This window comes from Urocampus carinirostris, chromosome 15, assembly GCF_059441175.1.
Source record: "Urocampus carinirostris isolate Australia breed hairy pipefish chromosome 15, RoL_Ucar_1.0, whole genome shotgun sequence".
Taxonomy (NCBI): Eukaryota; Metazoa; Chordata; class Actinopteri; order Syngnathiformes; family Syngnathidae; genus Urocampus; species Urocampus carinirostris.
Genome location: NC_142363.1, coordinates 2,358,743 through 2,384,455, shown reverse-complemented (window position 1 = coordinate 2,384,455; position 25,713 = coordinate 2,358,743). Strand labels below are relative to the sequence as shown.

Below are 25,713 nucleotides of genomic sequence, written 5' to 3'. Positions count from 1 at the left end.
ACTTTTTTTGGCGAATGAGTGTGTTTAGGGGGCCCCATTTGGCAAATGGGCGTTGAGAAGCAGAGTGGTGATAGTCACCACATAAAATTTTGTAACGCATTTTCACGACTATAAGGCACACTGGTTTATAAGCCGCACCCCCCAAAAATAGATTTTTGTCCTATATTTTCCATACATGAGGCGCAATGGACTATAAGGTGCTACAGTGGGTACGTCAACCAAACAGTCAGATAGTTCGGTCAAACGTATTAACCCTCTAACATTCCGACGGCTCGCAAAGACACAAATACATATCTCAGACACGTACGGACACCATGTCTGTACGATGTCACTAATCACTCAAATGCGTCATTCCACATATCATTAGGAAGGTTAAACTCTTGGGATTCTAGAAATGCCAACCCTTTCTTAGTTTCTAAGAAAGTAAGAATTTAATTGTGCAGGGAAATGCAGTTCTTTACAGTGCATTTGACAAATACTTTGGAATTACATTGAATTTAAAAATAGATTCATCACAGAAACATCAAGACCGGTCAGAAACAAGATACTAGGAAAATATAAAGCCGGGGTAGCTCACCAAAGTCGTCTTGCAGCCATCACAATCAATAATAAAACACAAACATCCGTCTTCTTACATCCGTGAGTAAATCCAACCGTGTAAAATATTTACACACTCCAAAACACACAAAAATGCTGACAAAAAAAAAGAAAATTTGCAGAGAAGCATCTGCATTGATGGACATTGCTTGTCGCTAGCTGTCCGTTTAGCCCCATAATTCCTGTTTACAAATACAGACTACAGTAAAACTATGTTCTCCAGGCCGTAGAGCAACCAAACATGTGTTTCACATTTTCTTCATCCAATTGCAGGCTTTGTTTTGACCCGCTTTAGCCTATGCGAGCCTGTAAATGCTAAAAAGGACTCGCCTCCTTTACCTCCGAATAATTTTAGCCAATAGTGACCGATTCAAATTATGATTGACACATTGGTTAGGAAATAAAACACCGGTAGAGATATATATATATATATATATATATATATATCCCAGCATACACCGCGGACTACTTTGCCTATGGGGGAAAATTATAGTCGGCGGCTACTTGCCTTAGTTGTCAGGCCTTGCGACTCAATATTGATCCATATACTGTATAAGGCGCACTGTATTATAAGGCGCACGGTCAGCGTTTGAATAAAAATAAAGGCTTTTAGGTGCGCATTTCAGTTGTGAAAATCCGGTAATAGGCAGTTAACTCCTCAACAGAGCTTATTACCAAAAAAAAAAAAAGATGGCGTAGTCCCAGCATTATCGTCTGATCAGAGAGGTAACATGCGCAGGAACGGTGTCACCCGAGGGAAAGTGATCGCCATGGTGACCCAAGTTTTATGCATCGTTCATGCATCAGTTCAGTGTTCTTGCAATAAACAGAATACTTTGCTATCATTGCTCTTTAAGTCAACAAGGTTCTCGACACCTCTTATAGTGGCTACTGGCCCAACTCAAAACCTTTGGTTGTCTTTGTCTAAAATTCTCTACCTGCCATGTTGACGGGAACAGTGAAGATATCATCCTGCGAGCTGCGTGTCCTGTTGTCTTCTTGAATAAAATCTGCATGACGTGCAGCATCTGAAAGAGTGGTGGGTGTCAGCAGCACGTCCACACCAGAGCTGAACACATGCTTGAAATCTTCTACGATGAGTCGACGGACGCGCTGGGCTTTTAGAAAGTAGTGCTCGTAGTTTCTGACAAAGTGGGAGGAAGATGTTACAGTATCAGAGAAAATACGACAAAAAAATTGAAAAAATGTCCGTAGATGTGGGCCAAGGAAACCTGATTATCAAACCCATATGTATCAGACAGATAATGGCAATAAATATTACCCTTTTGTTGTTGGGTCCATAAGTCCATGGAGCCACGCAAACAAAAATCTGTCAGTTCCATAATTTTGTTTTGTAAATGTAAACAAAAATGAAGACATTCACAATAACGAATTTCAACAAATATATAGGACAGTCAACTTACGTTAATGGCAGGGGATTACGTCCCAAAAAGAACACATTATGGGGAAATCTATGAAGTAAACAATCTTGTTTACTTCATAGATTTCTATGTTTTACTATTATTATAGAAGTAAACACGATTATACATTGAAACCAAAGAATGAACACCCTCTTTACAAACCCAAGCGTTACTTTACAGGTACAGCATTCAGTAATTTTGTTCGGGAAATATATATATAATATATATATATATATATATATATATATAAATGTGTGTGTATATATTCTACAAATACCTACTCTATTGAGGACAGTTTAGCCCAGCCAGGGGCCCAGTTACGGCGCGTGATCAAATTTTTATCGGCCCCCGGCCTCTGTCATAAAATTTATAATATTGGCCAGCGGTAATGTTGACCATTGTATAAAACAAATTTGTACAATAAAGATATTCCCCATTTCACCAGATGATGGCAGAAGCACTTTGTCCACCTTGTCCTTGGCTTTCTGTGAGAATGTTAGCCCATTTCCGACATGGCTAAAAGGAAACTTGATTGTGAAGGGCGCAGCTTCCAAGACAATTTTTTTCACCAAAATCTGAAACCACTGCGCCTGCCCAGTTTGTGGCTGTTTTCAAAGAATATATTATCGAGAGGCACAGCCAGACGAAACATGCAGAACTCAAAAAGCCAACAAAAAAACAAAGGCTGTGATCAGGTGATGCAACTGGAAGCCGTTTTAGCGGCACAGCAGCGCTTTTTCACGAGACCGCGCTGGTCAAATGAAAATGCTAAAAAGGTGAGCTGTGAGGTCGCTACGCTGACCGCCAAGCATTGCCAAAACTTTCAGAGGGTGTATTCATTAAAGACTGTTCAGAAATGCCAGGCTAAATAGTTGGCCCTAACAAATTTTCCTCCGGCCCGCTTTCTGAAAAGTTTAGACACCCGAAGTTTAGCCAATCAAAATACAGAACACGATGCATCTCAAAAATCTGTAAAGCATTGAGACCCCGAAAGGTGATCTGCGTTATAAATTAATTTACAGTCATCCCTCGTTAAATCTATTTATTTGTATTTAGATAATTATTTTGATTTCTTGACACAATGCAGAAAATACATTCTTACCCCATTAGTAAACAAAAGCATTCTCATTTTAATATCCTTTTTCTTATTTTACAATGTGTATGTTCTTTTGCAAACAAGAACATTATATGTTAAAATGAGATTAATCAGATAATTCAGATCTTTTTAATATAATTTGCTAGTATAATGAAAAGATGAATCTGATGAATATGTTTTTTCTCCCATTATAACATATTTTTCACTAGGAAAAATCATCAAAAAGGATCAGAAAAATAAATCTCCGCACTCGGACACTTTTACACATCTTAAGTTTATCTTTGAATTTTAATAGAAAAAAGAGGAATACATTAGTAAGTGAAAGAAATACCTAAAATCAAGAGATTTTTTTCCAAGATTTGTTTTTACTGTTTAATATGTGTTATAGCCAAAAACACAAATTAAAACAGAATTAAAAATATTGCTTCAGGTTACAAAAGGCGTTTCACGATACAAAGTCAAAAAGGTTGTTCCTTACTTTTTGAGCAGGAAGTAGTTTCCAGATAATATCCTGCCTCTCACAACGTCATTGAAACCCTCATGTCGTGTGGTTGCGTACATGGCTTCTGTGGAACTGTTCACTTTGCTACGATGCCCTGATCAACATAAGCAAATAAATCATCAAACTTCATGCCTCTCTGGGAGACTCTTGTCCAATTGCAAGCTTTTTTTCACAGTCCTTTGCCTGTGACAACCTATAAGCGCCTGTATTGATGAAACTAAGATCGCATACTTTAGAACCAAATATCTTTAGCCTAGTGACCGAATCAAATTATGATTGACACATTGGTAAGGGAATGGAATCTGAAAAGAACGATATGCAGATATACCTCAGGTATTCAATGTGGACCCCAAAATAAACGTGCATAACGCCACTCGGTATTCATTTTTACGCACAATTACTATGCGCAAGTGTGCACAAACGTTGATTGACTTCTGGAAAGTGAAGTCAAACATTTACAACTCTTTCAAAATGTCAAAAAAGGCCAATGTAAAATACACTATTGCAAAGGATTCGGTGCTTTATACTGGTCGATCCAAAATGTCCACTTTTGGAAGCGCCTTGACCTGCTATTAGAGAAATTTGTAAAATACAATCTTTAGTTTTTCAGATTGTGATTAAACTTAAAAAGGTATGAGGTTGAGATTTAAACTGTTTCTTCACCTCTTTTCCCGAGTTAATATGCCAATGTTACACTCATCTGGAGGCATGTGATTGCAAAAAAATGTTTAGATGAGAATAAGAACCTTATATTTACTCAATTTTAGTAGCACTTGCAGTGATTATTGCAGTTTAGGAAACTACTTCATGGTGCTAACTTTCCAAAGAGAGCAAAACCGTCCATATTCTCCAAATGGTTCAAGAACAGCATTAAACTTGCTTTGGGCATGACTTAGATTGGAATTTTGGGCAAATTTGACATATACATTAAGAGTTTAATATAAACAGGTTTACTGTGCAGCCACAGTATATGCGGTACAGCAAAGCACTTTGTGTGGCCTCTTACCATACTGCAGACCATCATAACATGCCATGTTTGAAGCCACCTCAGCGCAGCACAGAACGTGGTAACACGCAATGGTATATTGGCTGTGTGGGAGGGACACTTGTTCCACGCGGGCCCCCGAATTTTCAAACATGTCTGTCAGCCGCCTCCACTCAGAGGCCATCTCCTCACTCAGTCCGGGGGGGTAGAATTCCTGAAACCAATGGGAGGCACATACCTGAACTATTGGAGGCGTTTTTAAAAAGAGCAGTACAGAATTTGTAACTTTTAAAAACACCTCAAAACAACGCACCTTACCTTTAAGGTATTATTGAAATACGTGCTTGGAAATTAGGCAAAAAATTAAAAATATATCTAGATCACGGGTCTCCCACGAGGTGCCCGTAGGCACCAAATAGCCGCCAAGACCACCTTAATAGCCAACAGATCTGAAAATACATCATGGGTCATTTAGACTTTCTAGGACTTTTGATTTCTGGCATGACGGTTAATTTTTTGCATTTAGACCACAACCTGGTAATAACAAAGTAACAGTAACAATATAGCATATTTTCACCACCATAAGGTGCACATATAAGTCTCAGATTTTCTTCAAATTGTGCGGCGCGCCTTATCGTGTGGTGCGCCACGTTTGTGATGTAAAGCGGCGAACACTAACCACCAAGGTGGCCTTAGGGTTGGGCGCCCACCATGAGACTGGGAGGTTACATGTTCGAGCCTCAGATGAGTCATAGACTTACAACATTTTGGGGTGAAATACGATGTTTTTGTGAGATTGTTCACATTTCCAAATAAATTTGACATTTATGCGATCTGATGTGACTTTTATACATCTTCCGTGTCCCGCTTGTGCAGAAGAGAACACCTGATGTAACACGCAATTTGCGGAAGTACTCATGCATGCTAACGCAATAGCGTATCTAGCAGTTCTAAAGTTATTGTTATAATCTTAGCTTTTTCTTTTCATGAAACTGTGTCATTCTTCCACCCGGAATAGGATGACAGTGGCGCAGAAAGTTCTGGTGGATTATAATGAAAAAAAAATGGATTGTCGATACTTGGGCTAACGTCTGCTGGGACTGTTGTCCGCTAAAGCCGGCGTCATTTAAGAGGAGCTGCATGGCTCAGAAAGTTACCAAGAAAGTAAACCTTTTAATGGACATTTAGCGAAGCTTTTCTAGTCAGAACCAGAGGACATGGATTTTGATGGTTTTGTTTTATATCGATTATCGGGGAAAAAAAAAGAGTGAGTTTTGCACCAGCTCTATTGTTAAAATTTCTTTGTATTTGTGTGTTTTACTTTGTAATCAATACTTGAATAAACCACAAAGAAACATAGTTTTGCTTTTTCTGTATTTTTAAATACGCACACTTGTATGCTTGTCTGTGTTGTTGTAACTTGGCAGCAGCAGAGTGCTCCTGCGCCCTATCATAAGGTGCGTCCTGCGTGATGTTGAATACAGAAATAAACCAGCTATGAAAACATAAACCTTTGAACACGTTGCGCCCAATGGTCGTAAAAATATATGGTACTAATTTAGAAACACATATCAATTTGCCAGCCCTTTGCGCCAATCAATAACTAAATAGTAATTCTGAGCTTCAAAAAGGTTGGCGACCCCTATTCTTCCATGTTGCCCTGCTTTCATAGCTTTGTCTACGTTCATGCTAGGGCTGGGCAATTTGTCCTCATGTAGATTTTAGATCGGGGGATGGTGTAATAATAGTCTGTGGTTTGCAATAATCTGTGTTCTGTGCAGCCCTTTGAGACGCTTTGTGATTAAGGGCTATACAAAAAAAACATGACTTGACTTTTCACACTAACCTTATATAAAATATTTTCTGATCGAAAATATATCCTTGTGTGATTATTTGGTACAGAATAATTCTTTTAATGAATCGTTTTTATTATAAATGTGTTGGGCCATCTCCCACTGCCCAGAGATGGCTGGGATGGGCTCCAGCCCCCCCACGACCCTAATAAGGATAAGCGGTACAGCTAATGAGATGAGATGAGGTGTTGGGGGAGGGTTGTTATTGGAAAAATAAAATAAAAACCACAACTGTCTAAACTGAAATATGGATTTTATTTCAGGGCCATCTATCCAAACCCTAGTTTATAGTATTGGCCAATATGTGAAAAAAAACAAAATAGAATAAACAAACCTTTGGAATGCCTATGCAGAGGTTCTTTACGTCCAAATTTTCAGGGAGCTCTGTTGACGTTGGGGGTGCAGGAACTGTTGTAGAGTCTTTTGTGTCAAGGCCTTGGAGAATACCTGATTGATGTGTAAACAAGATCACTGATAAGATTTTTTAGTGGTGTTTAAACACTTGATGCTTTACTTGTTTCAGCATTTAGTGTTTAGATTGCAAAAATATATGGTCTTCCTAGTATTAGATGATGAACTATATTTTGTAAGAGAGGGGGGCTTTGTGGACCAAACCCAATAGAAACATTTTAAAATGTCCCTTAATTAAAAGTGTGTGATGTATAAATATAGAAGTCCCAATTAATTTATTATTTTTAGTGAAAATAAAGACAGGGTACCCAATCATTTCAATATCTCATCAAAATAATGACACAAAACTGTAATTTTGAGCATTGGTTTGATGGCAGACACTTGTACATCCTTATCACACGCCACAATAATTTACTTCATCAACTCAACTCGATCATTGTTCTCAACATTATCCCTTTTCCTTCCCAATTATGCCTTTCTTGGGACCCATAATTATTGGCAATAAAACAAAAATCACAATAAATTATCAACACGTGTTGTCGGACTGACAATTTCTTTTGAAGTGATGATACCCAACCGCGGAAAATTAGCCACCTCACTTATGCATTAGGCCATGTTCGAATTCAAATTTTTCGTTGGAATACCGCACAAACAAGTACTCACATTTTGGGGTTGAATAACGTGGTTTTACTCTACAGTGATACCTTTATATACAAGCCTAGATGGTAAGGCGCCCGCTTTGAGACTGGGAGGTCGGTGGTTCGCGCCCCGGCCGAGTCATTCCTAAGACTTAAAAAGTGGTCGGCGGCGCCCTCTGTTGGCTGCGGCTGCATCGGCTCGCTACAGCGGGTCAGGTGCAATCGACATTTCGTTCTGTGTACATTGTTACACGGAATGACAATACAAGGAAATTATTATTATTATTATTATTATTACAAGACGAATTAGTTCAGGGATGTAAAACTCAATTGCACAAGGGGCCAAAATTCAAAACACACTTAAGGTCGCGGGCCAACCAGGATAAACATTTATTGAACACACTTAAATTGAATGTTTTTGGGAACATAAATATGAATAAAAACAGACAAGAATATTAAAGTTAAACCTTAAGTCACTCATACAGTATTTATTATTTTGCTCTAAATAAAAATATCTTGTTAAATTATACAACTTAGAACTTAACTTTAACAACTTAACATTAAAATAACATTCAAATTCCTTTGCTCTTATGTCAATGTACATATTAACTCAATTATTACTCAAGATCTGTTAAACTCATTTTGACCCTTTTTATTCATACATATTGGTTTCAAAACCAGATGCAAGCAGTTATTTTGTAAAAACGTCACAACATTTTGAGAACAGGGAGCCTGATGTGCTTACCTTTGGCGCAGACGGAGTAGGGCGAGAGATGGGAGGGAGAGCTTGCACTTTTTGCATAGCTACACCCATCCCTGCCACTCACCCAATCAAATAACTTTAAGTTCTCTTCCGGTGTTTTGGCGTATTTACAATTTGTTCAGTGGATTAATCAAAAAGTATCTGAACACTGAAAACAGATTATATAGTGAGTTTTTGTATAAAGGATTCTTTTTTGTGCAACACCTTGACTGTAAATCGTAGTGAAAACATGCCCTATATGTATTCTGCAAAGTACCCATTTACAATTGAGCTTTGGTTTGGCTTTGCGTGTATCTGAACAGGATTCAAGGTTCAAGCTTTGAACGAGATGGAGAAAATTTGCATGCAATTAAATTTGTCTCTATGGAATAGGTACTCATAGAAAGAGCCATAGCTTCCCGACCCCTGGTATATACTTCATATATGAAGGAATAGGTACAGTGACTAAAACGTCAGAATATGATGTCCAGGGATGAGAAGGCGTTGCTCATATTGACGGGTCATTAATAACAATAATGTAAAATGGTCTTGCGGGCCGGATATGATTACACGGCGGACGTGGCCTGCGGGCCGGGGGTTTGACACATGTGAATTAGTTCCTGGATCGGGCTTGCATATAGAATTTTTTGTATCTCAAACACATATTCCCCTAGAGAAATAACCGTAAACCAATCATCTGTTCCTGACATTCCAAAATCATCCAATTTAACCCCAAGTACAGTATGTCACAAAAGAATGTTCACCTTACATTTCTGCAGATATTTAATCATAATTTTTAATAGAACACTACTGAAGAAACACTGCTTGGACAAAATGAAAATAATTATGTAAATGCCATGGGTGTACTCCCTTTTGTGACATACTGTAGCTATAAAAAACACCTTTCTCACCCCCAAAAACAATTTAAATAAACATAAAAACGGAAAATACGAGCAAGATAAACAAGATGATATTTGCGAAATAAAATTAGTTTATATCATGAAATTTGTTTTTGGCAGATATCAATATGATATCCTATATGAAAAGTACATCCCAAACATTTTGCTCCTATTATCATATTCCGTAATTCGACATTTAAGATACTACATTAGGTGTAATTATATGGATTCAAAATAACTCCCAATCACAACTTACCTAAAACCACAGCTGCATCACTGGCGTTTCTTGCCAGAATCCCCGGAACGTCAAATGAGTGGACCAGCGGTATGAGGCCATGTCTGGACAGCAAGCCGTACGTAGGTTTCAGTGCCAAAACGCCGCACAGTGCGCCCGGGTTGCGGGTGGACCCACCCGTGTCAGATCCTAAAGCACTACAACAAAAATGTAATGGGTATTTTTCCACTTTTGAGGTGGAGATAGTTGTTCCCTCACAGGTAACTGGTTAAAGAGGCAACAGCTACTGCACTTCCTCCTGAACTACCTCCAGAGACAACCCAGTCAGAGTCTGTTGCTGAACCTGTATGTTTAAAATAAGGTGTAACGTAGCTCCATGGGTTCCTGACTGGCCCAAATGCACCATCTGTGCTTCCTGAGCTAGAAGACAAGGAAGCAAAGGGCTGATACACATGAGTTTTATATGAACTGTTAATAAACGGTGGGAGAAGTTCATACCCCATAGCAAACTCATCCATGTTGTTCTTTCCAAGGAGGACAGCTCCATGGTCCAACAGTTTTTGGACAACTGTAGCATTGAATGGTGGAGTGTAATCTGCAAAAATCATAATCAGTTTTATATTAAGAATATGAATGAACAAACACATATAATACAAGTTCAGTCAATACCTTGGAGCATCTTTGAAGCACATGTTGTCTTGACGTTCTTTGTACAAAAGTTGTCTTTGACTGAAAAGGGAATTCCATCCAGAGGACCTTTAGGGGCACCTAAACAAGGTCATGAAATATAAGAGGTGGGATATACCTGGACCTGAGATTTTTTTTTCTTAATACCCATCAACAGTCTTTTTTCTGCTTCATGAGCCTGCTTCAAGGCCAGCTCTTCTGTCACCGTGATATAAGCATTGAGATGCTGGTTAAGCTTGATGTGGTTCAAGCACTTTTTACACAGCTCAATAGGAGATATCTTTCCCTCTTTAAATGCAAGAGAAACCTAGGAATAGACAACGTACGTTCATTAGTTATGCCAACGTGCAAATGGGTATTTGTCTTATTCAAAAGACACAAACAAACAGAAAGCAATTTAATGTATTTTTTAACATTGAATCAAGTTACCGCTGAATATTTTGGATGCTTTTACAGATAAGAAAATCCCTTAAATGACCAAAAAAAATTTCAAAATGAGACGCTCCCAGAAGCCTGTTCAAGAAATTTCGTAGTTGATATTTGATAGGCAGATCTATCGTTCGTTAAGATACAGCACTCTAAAACACAGCTTTTAGCCAGGGAACCGGACTAACCTCTTGCAAAGTGAGATTGAGCATATTTTCGATTTCGCCAAGAATTAAGCTGACAACCTTCACCAAGGTGTGCGACTTCAGGAGGCTGCCATAATTGTTTGGAAATCATTGTAGGTACAATAAGGTTCTGTTTCATTGGTTGACTTTTGAGCAAGTTTAGCTATGATTGGTTGTCCCTAAAACCCATTCAGGAAGTGTAGTAGCATTTGGTTTTGAAAGAAAGCTAAATAGTTCGAGGTACATGGTATGATATTTTTAAAAAGCTGATTTTGTTTTCGTTAAGAATAAAGCAGTGGTTTAAGAAACTTTAATACGTTATTGCAATAATGATACCGGCGATATAATTATTTTATTTCTTGTGGATGGTTATTTCCTTAGTGTTTTAACAATCCGAATGGCAGCTCTTAAACCTGTGGCGCACACTATGTGGTTATCTCACTGTATTATTTCAAGAAAGGTGATATGCAGATTGCTCAAGACCTCTAGCTGCCGCAGAACTGTCATGCGCGCATGGGTCATTGATAAATACGGCGCCAATGATGTGCTGCGGTTCACCAAAGATGCTAGATTCCCAGTCATCGACTACCCAAACGAGGTCATCGTCAAGGTGTTTTCTGCAGGACTCAACCCAGTTGACGTCAGCATGAGAGGTGAGTGACACATTTCTGCTCAGAAATAATCAATCTGTAGCTATGTGGGCCGTAACGGGTATGTAACGTTTTTTTCCCAGGCACCTGTCTTTTACTTTTTCCTCTAAATCTAAACTTATACATATAAAGCACAAGACATTCAGTCTATTTCAAATCTTGTCCTTGTTATTATTTGCTTTTAAGAAATTCATGGCATTTGGGAAGCTCCTAATCATTAATATTGCAATGATAACTTGCCATGATATGTCTTTGAATAGTAGGAATTGTAAGAATGTATTGTATTTGCCTGGTTGTAGTGATTTTAATAGTGCAGTTTAAGTTTACTTGGCCACTGCATTATTTATCATCCCTACTAGGGATGCACGATTTATTTTATTTCCTACCGATAAATCCAGCTTCTTGTGACTGATAACTTTTTTTAACGACATGCAGAATTCAATGAGACACATATATGGTCGAAATCTTTTTAACAATTAGTGTTGGCCAATTGAATGTTTAAGTGTGAATCCAAGTGACCAATTTACGCAGGGATTTCAAACTTTTTGGGTCTGGGGCCGGATCCAGACCTACTGTATTCATGAGTGCTGGATCAGTAAATAATGTAAACTTCAAATTTTTTAGCTTACTGTAGTTTTTCAGTATTATGCTTTATCATTCAGTCTACTTTAGTGGCCTACCCTACGTATTGTAATCATGTATGACAAGGGATATTTTCCAAGCAAATGTTTTACAAACAATACCATACCTGTCAACCTGTATGTTTTTGCCGTACAAAGTATGTTTTTTATGCATTTTAAGACTTGTACGACATACAAGTCACTCTGTACGGAACAACGCAAATTTGTCAATTATGGGTACCATCCATTAAACACCGACTATCACGAAACGGCAAATCAATCAAGTCTAACGAGTTCGCCGCGGTAGCCTCTATCTCTGTATCGTTTTTTTTTTGTTGCAAACGAAGCAGGCGGTTTGATGCTACTATGCGCATGCGTCTGCCGCCTGGGGATTTCCCATTATGCATCATTCCGCAAAAAGAAATACGGTGCAAGATTATTTTGTAAGGGAAAATACGACAGTTTGTACGGGGATGGAGCCGTGGAGGTTGACAGCTATGCAATCCGAAAGAAATTATTTTCATGTATGGCAGTGAATGTGTTAACTTGTTTATTTTAACAGTTGAGTGAATGCAGTTTTACACCTGAACCAACTCATACCAAACATACCATGTCTGCTTTAATTGTCACACTGGTGTGTAATTAATACAAATAAATTCAAAATAATATTTTTGGCAGTGCATGGGCAATACAATAATCCTACAGTAGATCAAAATACTAGGCTGAGCCAACTCAAGCTGAGAGTATATCGTTTAGCTGAGAGTATATCGTTTACTGCCCTCTAGTTGCGAGAGGGATAATTTGGTTTGCATTCATTTAAGAAACCGTAACTTTTGATAGAAATGACCTAGGGACTAGCTTCTTTTTTTGGCATACATTTATGGTGGGATGAATTAAATTATTCAACGGGCCGGGTCTTAAATATCTAATTTATTAAGTATATATATATATATATATATATATATATAATAAAATCATCAAGTCATGTTTATTTGTATAGCCCTTAATCAGAAGGAGTCTCAAAGGGCTGCACAGACCACAGACTATTGCAAACTACAGACTATTATTTCACTATCCCCTGATCTAAAACTTATGTCAGGGTCAGGAAAAACTCAAAACCTTAACATGAGGAAAATGAAGAAACCTTGAGAAAGTCATTAGCTGGTATCTATTAGCATGTACCCCACTTTTAGTGATCAATAGACAACATTTAGCATAAAGTATTGTCTAAGAACACTAATACACTTGGTTAGGGTGTTGGGTGACATAATCCATGTTTTGTCAATATTGTTTTTATAATTCTGTTTACATGCTGCAAATATCCAAACGAAATAAACAATTCCCTTTTGTTCTACTTGTGTTCATTGGGTTTATTTTTAGCATATTGAGGACACTCATCCGATACTCTTTTAACTCCAAACTAACACATATGGATAAGAGATACACACACACACACATATTATATATATATATATATATATATATATATGGTGGATGAGTGGTTAGCACGCCCGCGGCGAGGTTCTGAACACATGGGATCAAATCCGGCTACCAACCTTCCTTTGTGGATTTTGCATGTTCTTCTCGTGCTTGCGTGGGTTTCCTCCGGGAAGTACAGTTTCCTCCCACATTCCATAAACATGCATGTCAGGTTTATTGGCCGGTCCAAATTGTCCCTAGTTATGAATGAGCGAGTGCGTTGTCTTTCTCTGTGTGCCCTGCGACATGCTGTCCACCTGTTCAGGGTGTCCCTGCCCACTGCCAACGATAGCTGGGATGGGCTCCAGGACCCCCACGACCCTACTGAGGATAAGCGGTGCAGATAATGGATATATATATATATATATATATATATATATATTATACTGGTATATTGTAATTAGGCTGATAACTGTGACATAATTTGTGACATAATTTTTCGTGTTATTACTGCAGTGGTTGCAACGCTGATTCCTAATTCAATCATTCCAGTAAACAATTTTAAACATCTCTTTTTAAAACAATATTTTTGTCCCAATTCAGACAGATGTTTGGTATAATGACATAACCAAGCCTGTTCTCTGACCAATATGTTCCGCTTTCCAAAGTATTGTTTTTCTCCTCAATATGAACCTTTGTGAGTTTCTACACAGCGTTTGTTCTACATCTTCAGCTCTTGTTTATTGTTGAGTACGATTTTTTTTCCTCATAACCACAAAACTCCACTATACACAAACTTAAACTTCTGTCAGTATTATACAATATGACACTAAAAAGTGCCAAAATAGTCACTGTAATGTTTCATAAACTGCAACAGTATATGCGCTAATGACATATTTTATTTTGCCAGGTGGCCATGGTGCTGCAACTATGTCTCTGAAGAGGGACCCACTGAGCCTTAATCCGACAATAAATGAATTCCCACTGATTCTGGGCAGGGACGTTTCTGGCGTTATCATGGAATGTGGTCTGGATGTAAAGTACTTTCAAGAAAGGGATGAGGTAAACACACGTTTGTATTCACTTTACACCCGGGGTCTGGATCCCATGGCTCGCGAGCCAGGTTTGGCTCTTTTTATAAGTACGTGGCTTGGAGATAAAATAGGACTTGTGCAAAATTAGAATTTTGTTGCATGTTTAGCTGATTGCCATACATGCAAAGCCCAGAAAACATTGATTTTCAAGGGGTACGGTACAGTATAAGTAGGACACAATTTCGACTACAGTTTACAGTCAGATTGTCACACCAGCAGACCTGCTGTTCACTACATAAACAGTATTTCTCCATAAGCAGTTGGGTTTAAAATAACCCAACTGGGGCAAATTCACTACCTCATTCCTGGGGATCATGTAATTAAGGAGATTCCAAAGTGCTGAATCGAACCCTGACATCTGAGTTGCGCCAGAAAACACTCAGTTCCACAGCGGCACATTTGAGTGAGGTTATTCAAGTCAGTGTAGTTTTAAATTGATCACCTACACTCAATTAAAGACAGCATAATGGCGCTCCAACTTGACTGAAGCTGAGAGTGTCCTTTTAGACCCCCAAACTAGACAGTTTATATGGAGCCCTGGACATAAGGGGCCGGTCACACAGACATTTGCGGCTGAATCACGGGCAGAAATTTCTGCCTTTGAGGCGGACGCTATTGGACGCATTGAGCTCGCCATTAAGACGAGATACAGCTGTGCTTAACTCGAGTTCGGGAATTCGCGCGCGGGTGGGGGCGCGAGATATTTTTGCCCTGCTCAATTCTTCGGAGCGCGGGCACACAGCTTTTAACGAGCGCAGTGAGGCTTAACCACGGCCAGAAATCTCTAGTCGTGAAGCAGATGCCGCTGGGGCGCTGTTGGACGTTTCGAGCCCGCCATATAGACGAGATAGAGCTGTGCTTTACTCGCGGTCGCAAATTTTCACGTGGTTGGCTGCGTTCAAAACTTTTGAGCAGCTCAAAAGTTTGAGCACGTGTTTAAAACGCGTGCCGCACACGTGGTCAACACGAGTTAATGACGCGGAAATTACGTGCTATGGTCGCGGCCAGGGCGCGGTTACACTTGGGTAGGACGGGAAATTTCAGCGGGTAATCTTGGGTGGAGCATGGTAATAGCATGTTCTGCGCCTTTATCGCGGTGTTATTACGTGAAATTAGCGTGGTACGCGTGTGACAGTCAACGCCTTTCTCCGCGTATAAACAGCGCGAATGCCGAGCACACGTCAGTTGTGCTCGTGACGTCAAGGGGGTGAACATGGATCCCCGTCAGCGTAGTTTCTCTTCATTTCGAATAAATCATTTGGCGCATCCGTATTGGTCGTAGCAAGGCTTTAATGCTAAGACCTTAACTTGGCCTTTTGGCTGAGAATAAGAATCCCGGCTACTAAGCTTTGTAGCGTATTATGAACTGATCGATAATGAATAATGAGTAAAGCAGATAGACCAATAATCCTTAAGCCCCCCCCACGTTTTTATACACGTGGTATAAACACGGAAATGACGCGCAAATGACGCGACGAGAGGAAGCGGAACAGTCGCCGGTGTTGTGCCCTTTTCCGACTCCTATGCAAATTCCTCCCCCCCTGATCGTATTCTATATAAAACGCTTATTAAAACAATAAAGCAAGTTAATTATAATAATTGTGAGATCCTAGTCTATATAACGCGTTTATTTAAACAATAAAGCGTGATCTTATTTTACAAATTGCGTTTTTTAACGCGGATGAAAATGTCACCAACGTCAATGTACGCTTCCGACAAAAGCGATCGTATTCTATATAATACGCTTTAAAAAAAAATAAAGCGAGCTAATTATAATAATTGGGAGATCCTAGTCTCTATAACGCGTTTATTTAAACAATAAAGCGCGATCGTATTTTACAAAATGCGTTTGTAAACGCGGATGGAAAAGTCACCAACGTCACTGTACGCTATGATTTCCGCAATCACAACTAATTGTACACAAATAATATTTATTTGATTTACTATAATATCCGTATGTAATGTCTTTTTTATTGTGAATGAAACCCTGGTTGCATTGGATCCCGCGGTGTAAACAAATTGTTGGTTTTTTTCATTTAAAATCGGAGGGGGGGAGGAATTTGCATAGGAGTCGGAAAAGGGCACAACACCGGCGTCTTTTTTCCGGCCATACCACAGTTCAACAGCGGGTTAGCCAATTTTGCGCATTTTCCATCCCGGGCAAACACGGGCGAAAAAAAATCCCAAAATTTTAGCCGTCATTCAGCCGCAAATGTCTGTGTGACCGGCCCCTAACATGAAATAAATTAAACATAACAATAATTAAAGAAAAAAAACGACTTTGTGCGCATAAATAAATCCTGCACACTTATTAGCGCGCCAAATTAAAAAGTTCTGCTGTAAGTTATCCTGTTTTTTACTTCCCCCAACTCACAATCGTTCACTAGACGTTCAAAACTCCTAAATTTAAATGGGAAATCTGCCAAACGGGTTCATTTTATCTAGGTTAAATCATTTGTGAAAAGTGCACCTGCAATTAAGGGTAATTTGCCTTTTCTTTTAAATAAAAGAAGGCAGATCTACGTGACGCTATGCAAAAACTGGCAGGATGAAAGAGAAAGTCAAATCGTGTGTGGCAGGAAGGCAGAGAAAGACTTGAGGTTGGGTGAGGAAAAAACGGTTACAGAGTAGCCTAGTTTTGAAGACACTGTTACTATGGTAACTAGTCGAGATCTCAAGTTACCTCTCGTTGTGAAACTGTTATAGTTACCCCTCTCTCTCTGGTTGAGTGACCTTTGCTTTGTGAAACAGACAACTCGGCGTTTTCCTCATTTTTAGGTTTATATGCTCAGTGTTCCCTCTCAAACTCTTTTGTGAAATTGACCCCTGGCTTGTTATGCACAAACAACCTCAGGTTTTTGGTTTTAAAGAAACCTAACCAAGCAACCCACAAAAAACAAAATGCTTTTTAAAAACCCGAAATTCCAAGATTGGGTGATTTTGTTTTCTTACCTGTTGCCTTGAATGAATGAATGAATCTTTATTTTGAACATAAGAAAAACCAAAACAAAACAACAAGTCATAAAAACAAAAACATGTTGTCATAACATGGCCGAAAAGGGATAGGAAGAAGCATATGCTTATTTAATCCTAACCCTTTAATTTTCTTTTAAATTGTTTCTTCCAGCTCGATCTTCTCTGTATTTACATAAAACAAACTCCTCACGAATATACATATTTACATCAGTTCACACTACAAGAAAACAGGGAAATAATAATAATAATAATATAACGTTATATAACCATATTTTTTTTATGTTTCGAGCTATACAAAAATTAGAAAAGTTAATTTTTCCAAACAGCAATTAATATTTATTGAAAGGAAGCCCCAATTTTTCCACCTTGTTGTGTGTCCTTGTCAGGTGTGGGCTGCCATCCCGCCGTGGAAGCGTGGAAGCTTAGCTGAGTTTGTGGTGCTAAGTGCCAATGAGGTAAAAATCACGTCATAAAGCTGCCATGGAGGAATTTTCCCATCAAGAGTGACGTGTTGTGTGCGTTGTTGCAGGTGTCGCTCAAACCAAAGTCGCTGAGCCACACGGAGGCTGCGGCTATTCCCTACGTGGCCACCACAGCTTGGTCAGTGCTTGTTAACACCGGCGGCCTCAGCAAAGATAACTGCGCCAAGAAACGGTAAGTTTAAACACAAACTCATGCATAATCATATGGGTTTTTTTCCTTAAAGTGATCAAAATATTTGTTCCGAGACCATTTATCATAGCATCAAATCTCCTTTTTCTGTGCATCTGCGTGTTTGCGCATGTATGTTTGCTCTTATGTATAAATCAGGGGTCGGGAATCTATGGCCTGCGAGACAAACATGGCTCTTTTCATGAGTACAGTGGCTCAGACATCAAAAAAAGAACTTGAGCGATTTCCACTATATTGCTTCCTGCAAACCCAATCATCACACATGCAAAGCCGAGTTAATTCTGATTAATAATGAGTTCGTCTAATATCTATAGGACACAATTTTTACGACAGCTTACAGTCAATGCGTATTACCAACAGACCCAGTTTTGTCAGTAAATCACTAAAAATCCTTTGCATGAAAGCTCATTAAACAATTTATGTTCATTGTTGAGACACACTATGATAAAAGGGCACAGAACAAATTTTAACACAAAAAAAGCGTTTTACCCGGAAGCTCTAGCAAAGCACCCAGGGCAATTCTATTGGGCGGCAGTGGCTCAGGAGGTAGAGCGCTCGTCTTGGGATTAAGAGAACGCAGTTCGAATCCCGGCTCCTCTGTGTTACATGTCAAAGTGTCCTTGGGTAAGACACTGAACCCCTAATACCCCCAATAAGCAGGTTAGCGCCTTACATGGCTGTACGGCCGCTAATTGGAAATGTGAAGCACAATGTAAAGCGCTTTGGGAAGTCTTGACTTGAAAAGCGCTATATAAATGCAGATCATTTCATTTCATTGGGTGAGCGGTAGTAATAGGCGCAGCTATACACATGACAGGACGCATACACTCTTTCTCCTCGCTCAGTACCATCTGCACTGAAGGTAAAAATGTTGGTATCCTTGTTTGCAGTATTTTGTGACGTTTTTACAAAATAGCTTTGCTTGCAACTTGTTTCAGAACCATTATTAAGGACAAAATGAGCTTTAACACTCTTAAGTAACTGTGGGAGGGAGTGAAAAAACTGCACTAATGAATCAGCTCTGTCTCGAGAGCTGGTTTGGTGGTTTTGTTGAATTTTGTCTTAAAATAAAATGCTGTGACTATCTCCAAAAAACAAAATCAAAATATTTTTGCTTTTTTGGCTGTTTTGATCAAAAAGGTTACCAACCCCTGCCGTAGAGTCATAACAGCCTGTACAGTTGGTGTGTCATGCAATTAATCGTAAACTCTCCCATCGCTTGCACACATAACAAAATGATGGAGAGGAGACCAAGTATTGCTACTACTATTTTAAAAAAAAAATCATCCCTGTTTTAACATGTTGTCTTTACTCGTCTTTGGTCACAGTGTTTTGATCCTCGGAGGGTCTGGGGGTGTGGGCACATTTGCAATCCAGGTATGTCTCACACATGTCTCACTATCAAATCATCTGGATCATCTTTTTGTTATTGTCGAAGATGCTAAAAGCGTGGGGCGCCCACGTGACCGTCACTTGCTCCCAGAATGCAGAGCGTTTCGTGAAGGGTCTTGGAGCAGACCAGGTGGTGGACTACACGGCCGGACCTGTTGAGGTTCCGCTTGCTGCCCTGGAAAAGTGAGCACACAGTGCTTTATTGCAGTGGTCTGATACCTTTTCTGTACCACAGAATGGTCTTATTTTTGACAATATTGTTGTGGCCCGGCCCAAAATAACATCAGAGATAATAACAATAACGATGATGATAATAATAATATAATAATAATCCTCAATCCACTTTGTAATTCTCAGACCAGGGTTGTGAAACTCATCTGAGCTCGGGGGCCACATGGTAGAAAAAAACTCTCACTGAAGATTAAAGAGAATGAAATAAAGAGAGAAAGAGGGATCGAGAACTTGAGAAAGAAAAAAGAAAGAAAGAAAGAAAAGGTGACAGAGAGAAAGAACGGGCAAAAAAAATAAGATATCATCCAGAGATAGAAAAAGAAAAGGAGGGAAGAGGAAGAGGGAGAGAGAAAGAAAGGAAATGTGATTTCTGTAATTTCTGTGAAGGATGGGGAGAGTCCACCAGATTCCCAGAAGCACCATAGAGAGTATTCAGACAAACTGTACCTCTGTGTGGTGTGGAGGCTGCAGTGCCTCCGACTGGAGCAGTATGAGGAGGATGGTGAGGACAGCGGAGAAAATCACAAGGACTTCTCTCTAATCAGGAGATTACCCAGAAGGGCTGCCTATCCCGAACCACAAACATCGTTAGGGACCCCTGTCACCCCTATCATGGGCTGTTTACTCGTCTAGCCTCTGGGAAGAGGTACTGCAGTGTGCGGTGCAGGACCACCAGGTTCTGCAACAGTTTTGTCCCCCCGGCTATTAGACCGTTAAACGGTCAATCCCACATATAGCAAGCCTACCCATTTGCTTTCACACGTTTTTATATTGTTTTAATTAAAAATAATTTAATTAATAAACATTTTATTTTGTTTCTCTTCAATTGTATTGTTACTGTGTAGTGAACATGTTTACCTTACTGACAATTTTGCACATCCGTTCAGCTGCTCCTTTTGAACCACTGTACACTACTAATAACTATGATTATTTACCTGCTACTACACATCCATATATTTGTACATTATAATATATTATCCTCACAATTCTTTTGCACTTTTCTACGGTATCCTTTCAGAGACCCCAACATTAACTAGATATTTTAACTTCGTATGTATTATCTAGGGCGGCAACGGCGGCTCGGTAGCTAGCGCACACATGCTCAATAGAGAAACTTTTTAACGACACACCCACTTTTAACTATCCTTCGCCATTCACATTTATCCTTTGCACACACTCTTGCATCCATTAAAGTGAAGTTCACATGGAGAAATATCAGTAAAAAAAACTGTTTTTTCTCTTTTTGTGCAGCCCGGTATTAAATGACCCACAGCCCACTAACAGTCAATGGCCCGGTGGTTGCAGACCATTGCTTTATTGTGATCTTTGTAAAATTCCTTCCACTAATCTTCTTTTGTTCTTCCTTAAGGTTTGACTTCATCTTGGATAACATCGGAGGCAGCACGGAGCACTGGGCTCTGAGTTTCCTCAAGCCGTGGAGCGGCTCCAAATACGTCACTCTGGTCACGCCCTTCCTCCACAACACAGATACCATGGGGATTGCTGATGGCATGCTCAAAACCGCTGCCACTGTAGCTGGCAAGGCCATCAAGGTAAGGTTAACCCCTTGCATTCTTTGTGGACCCGGGGTGAATGGCACCATTTTGACAAAACACACACCCAAAAAAATGTAAAACATATATTTCGCCGATCTATCGCCATGCGCTACCATTCTATCGCCAAATTCTCTTTCATTTTTAGTAAAACATGTCCCATGTTCCCACGTTTGTTGTATTTACTGAATGGGCTCTATGCGTCCTGTGTGTTTGTGTGTGTCAGAGAGAAAGAGGGAGAAAATTGTGCTTCGTGGGACAGCGCTGATTGAATGTTGCCTGGGTGACATGGTATTATGGGTTGTTATCTCTATGATAACGATGCGCTGATTGGCTGTGCCGTCCAGCTGTGAACAATGAAGTGAAATTGTCTTTCTCATTTTTGCATGTCACCTGACCAGACCTGTAAACTAATTTTTTTGCAGCACCTTACAAAGGGAGTACACTACCGTTGGGGATTCTTTGCACCGAGCGGTCCTGCGCTGGATGAAATAAGGGAGATGGTAGATGCAGGCCAGGTACTCTTAATCCTCTTTTTTAATGTTCTTGCTGTCATTTCTGTCAATCTATCTATGTATGCATGTATACATGCCGTATACCCCTAATGGTAGGTGGCTTGAGTCAAGAACACACTTTTATATTAACCAAACATTCATTCCACTTGGCTCTTCCCAACCTCACATCAAGCCCACAGCACAACAAGGTCTGAGCATCAGGGTTCCCCATAGATCCTTGAAATCTTAAAAGACATTGAATTCTTTACTCTAAAAATAAAGCCCAAATTGGCAGTAAAATGTTTTAAATCAAAATTTTGAAAGTCTTGAAAATCTAAACACAGATTCAACTCTATTTATTAATTGTCCACATCCAGGGAGTACAAAGTTTTTTTCCCCGTCCATGATTTTTTTTATAATGCTACACTCAAAATTGTTCATGAATAGTATTGTTTTTCAAAAGTTTTACACTGGACCAAAAAGTCATTTTACATGCATCATGATAAAAAAACTTAATTAGTGTGCCAGAAGTTATATCGAACTAGTAAATATCTGCCAGTTTTGACTGGGGATCCGTGAAGTTCTGTAAACATCCTTTTTATTGATTCTTTTTCATGTCTTTGGAGCGTGCAATGTTTTTCAGATGGAAAGTTTTCAACTGGTCCAAAATGTAATTTAAAAAATAAATAAAATGAAAACACTTGTTTAAAATTGCCTCTAATTCACGTCGTGTTTTGGTTTTTCCATTTGTCTTTTTATGTCTTAGTCTTAAAATTGATTTTAAAAGGAATTAAAAAGTCTTGAACTGAACTTGCCTTAAGTTGTAGGAACCCTGACCAGCAGAGAGGACAGCATACACTGGTCTACCCCCTCTTCATCATATGTGTTAATCTGTCATTCTTAACTATCCTTCACCATTTACATCTATCCTTAGCACACATTCTTGGTTTCATCAAATTAACAAACCTCACAACCAGAGCATTTTTCACTCCATCCAACCATATTTAGGCCATCTTCCTATTCTATTTCTACCACTTGTGCACTACATACTCTTTTAGTCAATTGGCCTCCATTCTTTCCATATGTCCATACCATCTCAGATAATTTTCATCAACCCTCCCTGCATGCTCTTACCGCACACCTCTGAGCTATACATCACTGATGGAACTGCCACACCTTCATGCAATCCTTGCTTTGCATCCACTTGCCGATCTCTACATATGAACAATCTGTTCAGCTCACCAATTGCCTTGCACTCTTGGCAGTATTTACAAAGCCCAATCATTCACACAGTTCTTCACATGTCAGGAAAACGCAGTCTTCATTAACTACTGTGCATGCTTAAAAAAACGTTTTCCATTTCGCCTTTGCAGATTAAAGCGGTCGTTGAGGAAACCTTTGATTTTTCGCGGGTTCCTCAAGCCTTTGAGAAGGTGGAAAAGGGCCATGCCAGAGGGAAGACTGTGGTCCAGATCAACGGTGGTGCACGATGAGTGTAACAGGAACATACACACAAACAAAAGAATCTCAGCTACTGTACAACGTATTTGTTTTTGACGGCAGTTTTGTTGGATTAGACTATTTATAATTGCTAATGGATGGATTGTTAATGTTTTATATTTAAATAAAAGTCTATCCATTATCTGCACCGATTATCCTCAGTAAGGTCACAGGGGTGCTGGAGCCCATCTCAGTCATCTTCGGGCAGTGGGCAGGGGACATTCTGAACGGGTTGCCAGCCAGTCGCAGGGCACACAGAGACGGACAACTCACTTGCTCATTCACACCTAGGGAAAATTTGGACCGGCCAATAAACCTGACATGCATGCATGTTTTTTGGGGGGAATGTGGGAGGAAACGGGAGTGTAGGCACGGGGTGACCATGCAAACTCTACATGGTGAGGCTGCGGTACCTGGACTCTCCGCACCGTGGGGTTGCACGCTAACCACTCAGCTGCTGTGCTGCCCTCAAATAATAATAATTTGTAATATTTTGATAGGTGATTGAATGATATAAGCAGAAGGTTATTACTATTATATGATTTTAAGGATTAAATATTGTTTTAAAACCAAGGTAGCTTCTAATTTAAATCACAAACTTCCTGTCCCTGATACATGTTAAACATTGTCTCTCATTACTTTCCAGTTTTAAAAAAATAAATAAATAAAATATAATAAATATATATTTGTATAGTACTTTTCATACAACAGATGGAAATGTATAGTGCTGTATTAAATCATTTATATTAATTCAAATATTTAAAATAGCTGCACCCTTGCAATATACATTTTAGAGACGGAAGAGCAAGGAATTACAATAATCTGAGCGTGGGAAAATTTTGGTGATCTATTATCAAAAGCAGCACTAAAATCCAGCAGCATAACTGTTAAGTTTATTCAAATCCATATTGTACCTGAAATTATTTAAAATCTTTGAAAGGGCGGTCTTTGTACTGTGATTGCTTTGAAACCCAGCCTGAAATTTCCTTTAATTGCTCTTCCTTTAACAGCTGAATAAAAAAAGTTTTTTTAAAAATATTGCCGAGAAATGGGAATTTGGTAAGCTGTTTCAGCATTACAAGATTTTATTTCACCAAGGTCAAAATTCCGAGTAATAGAAGGTGAATCCAACTACATATTTAACCAACACAGGACAACATTTCCCATTCATGTTGCTCATTTAAATTGATCAACAAAAACATACGTTTTCATTTCATATTTACATATTTACAAAATGTTGATTAGAAGTTACCAGATAATAAATACAATGTATTTGCCTGAAAAACATTTAGAAACCTTACAAAACTTAACAGTATTATTATCATCAATAACTGTGACAACAGGAAATCAATCTACAGAGTTTTGACTTCAATTTGCCTTTTACACATTAGAGGATGAAGCAGAAACCTCGTATTAGGGACGTTATGGAACAAGAAAATCCCCTAAACCACAGAATTGAGTTGCCGTTTTAGAAATAAGTACACACACATAAATGAAAACATTGTTCTCTATAAAATACAACATGGGGAAAAAGTGTTAAGTTAATTACTTTATAATTGGAACACTGTTACCCTCCTGTAGAAGTGACTAAATGCTACAAGAGTGCAGTGTTTGTGCAAAGCATGAGCGGTGAGCGCCCTCTGCTGGCGGATCTGCGTTCGAGGACCACCCTAGCAAGTCACAAAATCTCCTGTGTCCATCTTTGGTTTGATTTTCCCTCCTCGAAAGTGTTGAGGATCACTTGGTTCCGGTCATATTGGTGACCTCCTGTGATACAGAGCACAATATGACATTATGTTATGCATTGAATAATCTCCTGAATCAGGGGTCTCGAACTCACGGCCCGCAGGCCAATTGCAGCCCCCGAAAAAGAGTTTGAGGCAGCGGTTGGATTGGGCCTAAAATATCCAGCCTGTCCCGACCCAGGCCAACGTGTATTAAAACCCAGCCCAAGTCAATTTTATAGCGCTCTTACTCGTGAAATTGCGGTAAGACGTTTTCTATTGAATGACGTCATTACGCACGCACCATACAGTAATCCCTCGGTTATCGCGGTTAATGGGGACCAAAACCACCCGCAAAAAGTGAAAATCCGCGAAGTAGCGACGCCCCTTCAAAAATGCTTAAAACAAAAAAGTTTTGTTTTTTATATAATTATTTTATTTTATTATTATTATTTTTTAGACCTGCAAAACTCTGAACCCCCGAACGTGGAACCACTAAGTAGCGACGCCCCTTGAAAAATGCTTAAAAATCATTTATTTTTTATTTATTTTTTTTTAGACCTGCGAAGCTCTGAACCCTCGAACGTGGAACCGCGAAGAAGCGAGGTCCCACTGTATTTCGTTTTGCTGATTGTTGATTGCCATGTTGGATTGCATGGAGCAGTGTTCTTGTTTTCTTGCTGTTAAGAATAAATATTATTAAAGGCTGAA

General features: G+C 39.2%; 3 protein-coding genes across 6 annotated transcripts in view; 1 reads left to right on the top strand and 2 right to left on the bottom strand.

Annotated features, from left to right (window-relative positions):
• qrsl1 (glutaminyl-tRNA amidotransferase subunit QRSL1) overlaps window positions 1-10,798 on the bottom strand; it is a 15,423-nt gene extending 4,625 nt beyond the window's left edge. The window contains exons 1-10 of the mRNA XM_088354999.1: window positions 10,681-10,798; window positions 10,214-10,373; window positions 10,049-10,147; window positions 9,878-9,974; window positions 9,638-9,799; window positions 9,401-9,576; window positions 6,789-6,901; window positions 4,623-4,815; window positions 3,593-3,710; window positions 1,536-1,741 (exon numbers count right to left, since the gene is read on the bottom strand). Of these exons, the coding sequence (XP_088211125.1) occupies window positions 1,536-1,741; window positions 3,593-3,710; window positions 4,623-4,815; window positions 6,789-6,901; window positions 9,401-9,576; window positions 9,638-9,799; window positions 9,878-9,974; window positions 10,049-10,147; window positions 10,214-10,373; window positions 10,681-10,704 (1,348 nt within the window). The 5' untranslated portion in view covers window positions 10,705-10,798. The remainder of the gene's footprint in view (window positions 1-1,535; window positions 1,742-3,592; window positions 3,711-4,622; window positions 4,816-6,788; window positions 6,902-9,400; window positions 9,577-9,637; window positions 9,800-9,877; window positions 9,975-10,048; window positions 10,148-10,213; window positions 10,374-10,680) is intronic.
• rtn4ip1 (reticulon 4 interacting protein 1) lies at window positions 10,650-25,713 on the top strand. 4 transcript variants are annotated; one of them, XM_088355001.1, is made up of 10 exons: window positions 10,651-11,330; window positions 14,277-14,428; window positions 17,823-17,891; window positions 17,966-18,090; window positions 19,437-19,485; window positions 19,547-19,683; window positions 21,101-21,284; window positions 21,710-21,802; window positions 23,152-23,273; window positions 25,562-25,713. In XM_088355001.1, exons 1-9 carry the CDS (start codon window positions 11,075-11,077, stop codon window positions 23,269-23,271), a joined length of 1,185 nt encoding a protein of 394 aa, XP_088211127.1. In that variant the 5' UTR covers window positions 10,651-11,074; the 3' UTR covers window positions 23,272-23,273; window positions 25,562-25,713. The 4 variants fall into 4 exon arrangements, with proteins under 4 accessions (XP_088211129.1, XP_088211127.1, XP_088211128.1 ...); XM_088355002.1 differs by lacking the exon at window positions 25,562-25,713 and having other exon boundaries at window positions 19,592-19,683; window positions 23,152-23,426; XM_088355000.1 differs by lacking the exon at window positions 25,562-25,713 and having other exon boundaries at window positions 10,654-11,330; window positions 23,152-23,426.
• Window positions 24,346-25,713, bottom strand: part of crybg1a (crystallin beta-gamma domain containing 1a) — a 74,384-nt gene continuing 73,016 nt past the window's right edge. Inside the window, exon 23 of the mRNA XM_088354997.1 lies at window positions 24,346-25,045. Coding sequence (XP_088211123.1) covers window positions 24,957-25,045 — 89 coding nt within the window. The 3' untranslated portion in view covers window positions 24,346-24,956. The remainder of the gene's footprint in view (window positions 25,046-25,713) is intronic.

What these genes read in the sequence shown, in the direction of transcription:
- rtn4ip1 (XM_088355001.1), top strand. Translation starts at nt 11,075, where the DNA reads ATGGCAGCTCTTAAACCTGTGGCGCACACTATGTGGTTATCTCACTGT. An exon ending in ACTTTCAAGAAAGGGATGAG is followed by an intron (nt 14,429 to 17,822) that starts GTAAACACACGT and finishes TGTCCTTGTCAG; the next exon opens with GTGTGGGCTGCCATCCCGCC. An exon ending in TGGGCACATTTGCAATCCAG is followed by an intron (nt 19,486 to 19,546) that starts GTATGTCTCACA and finishes TTATTGTCGAAG; the next exon opens with ATGCTAAAAGCGTGGGGCGC.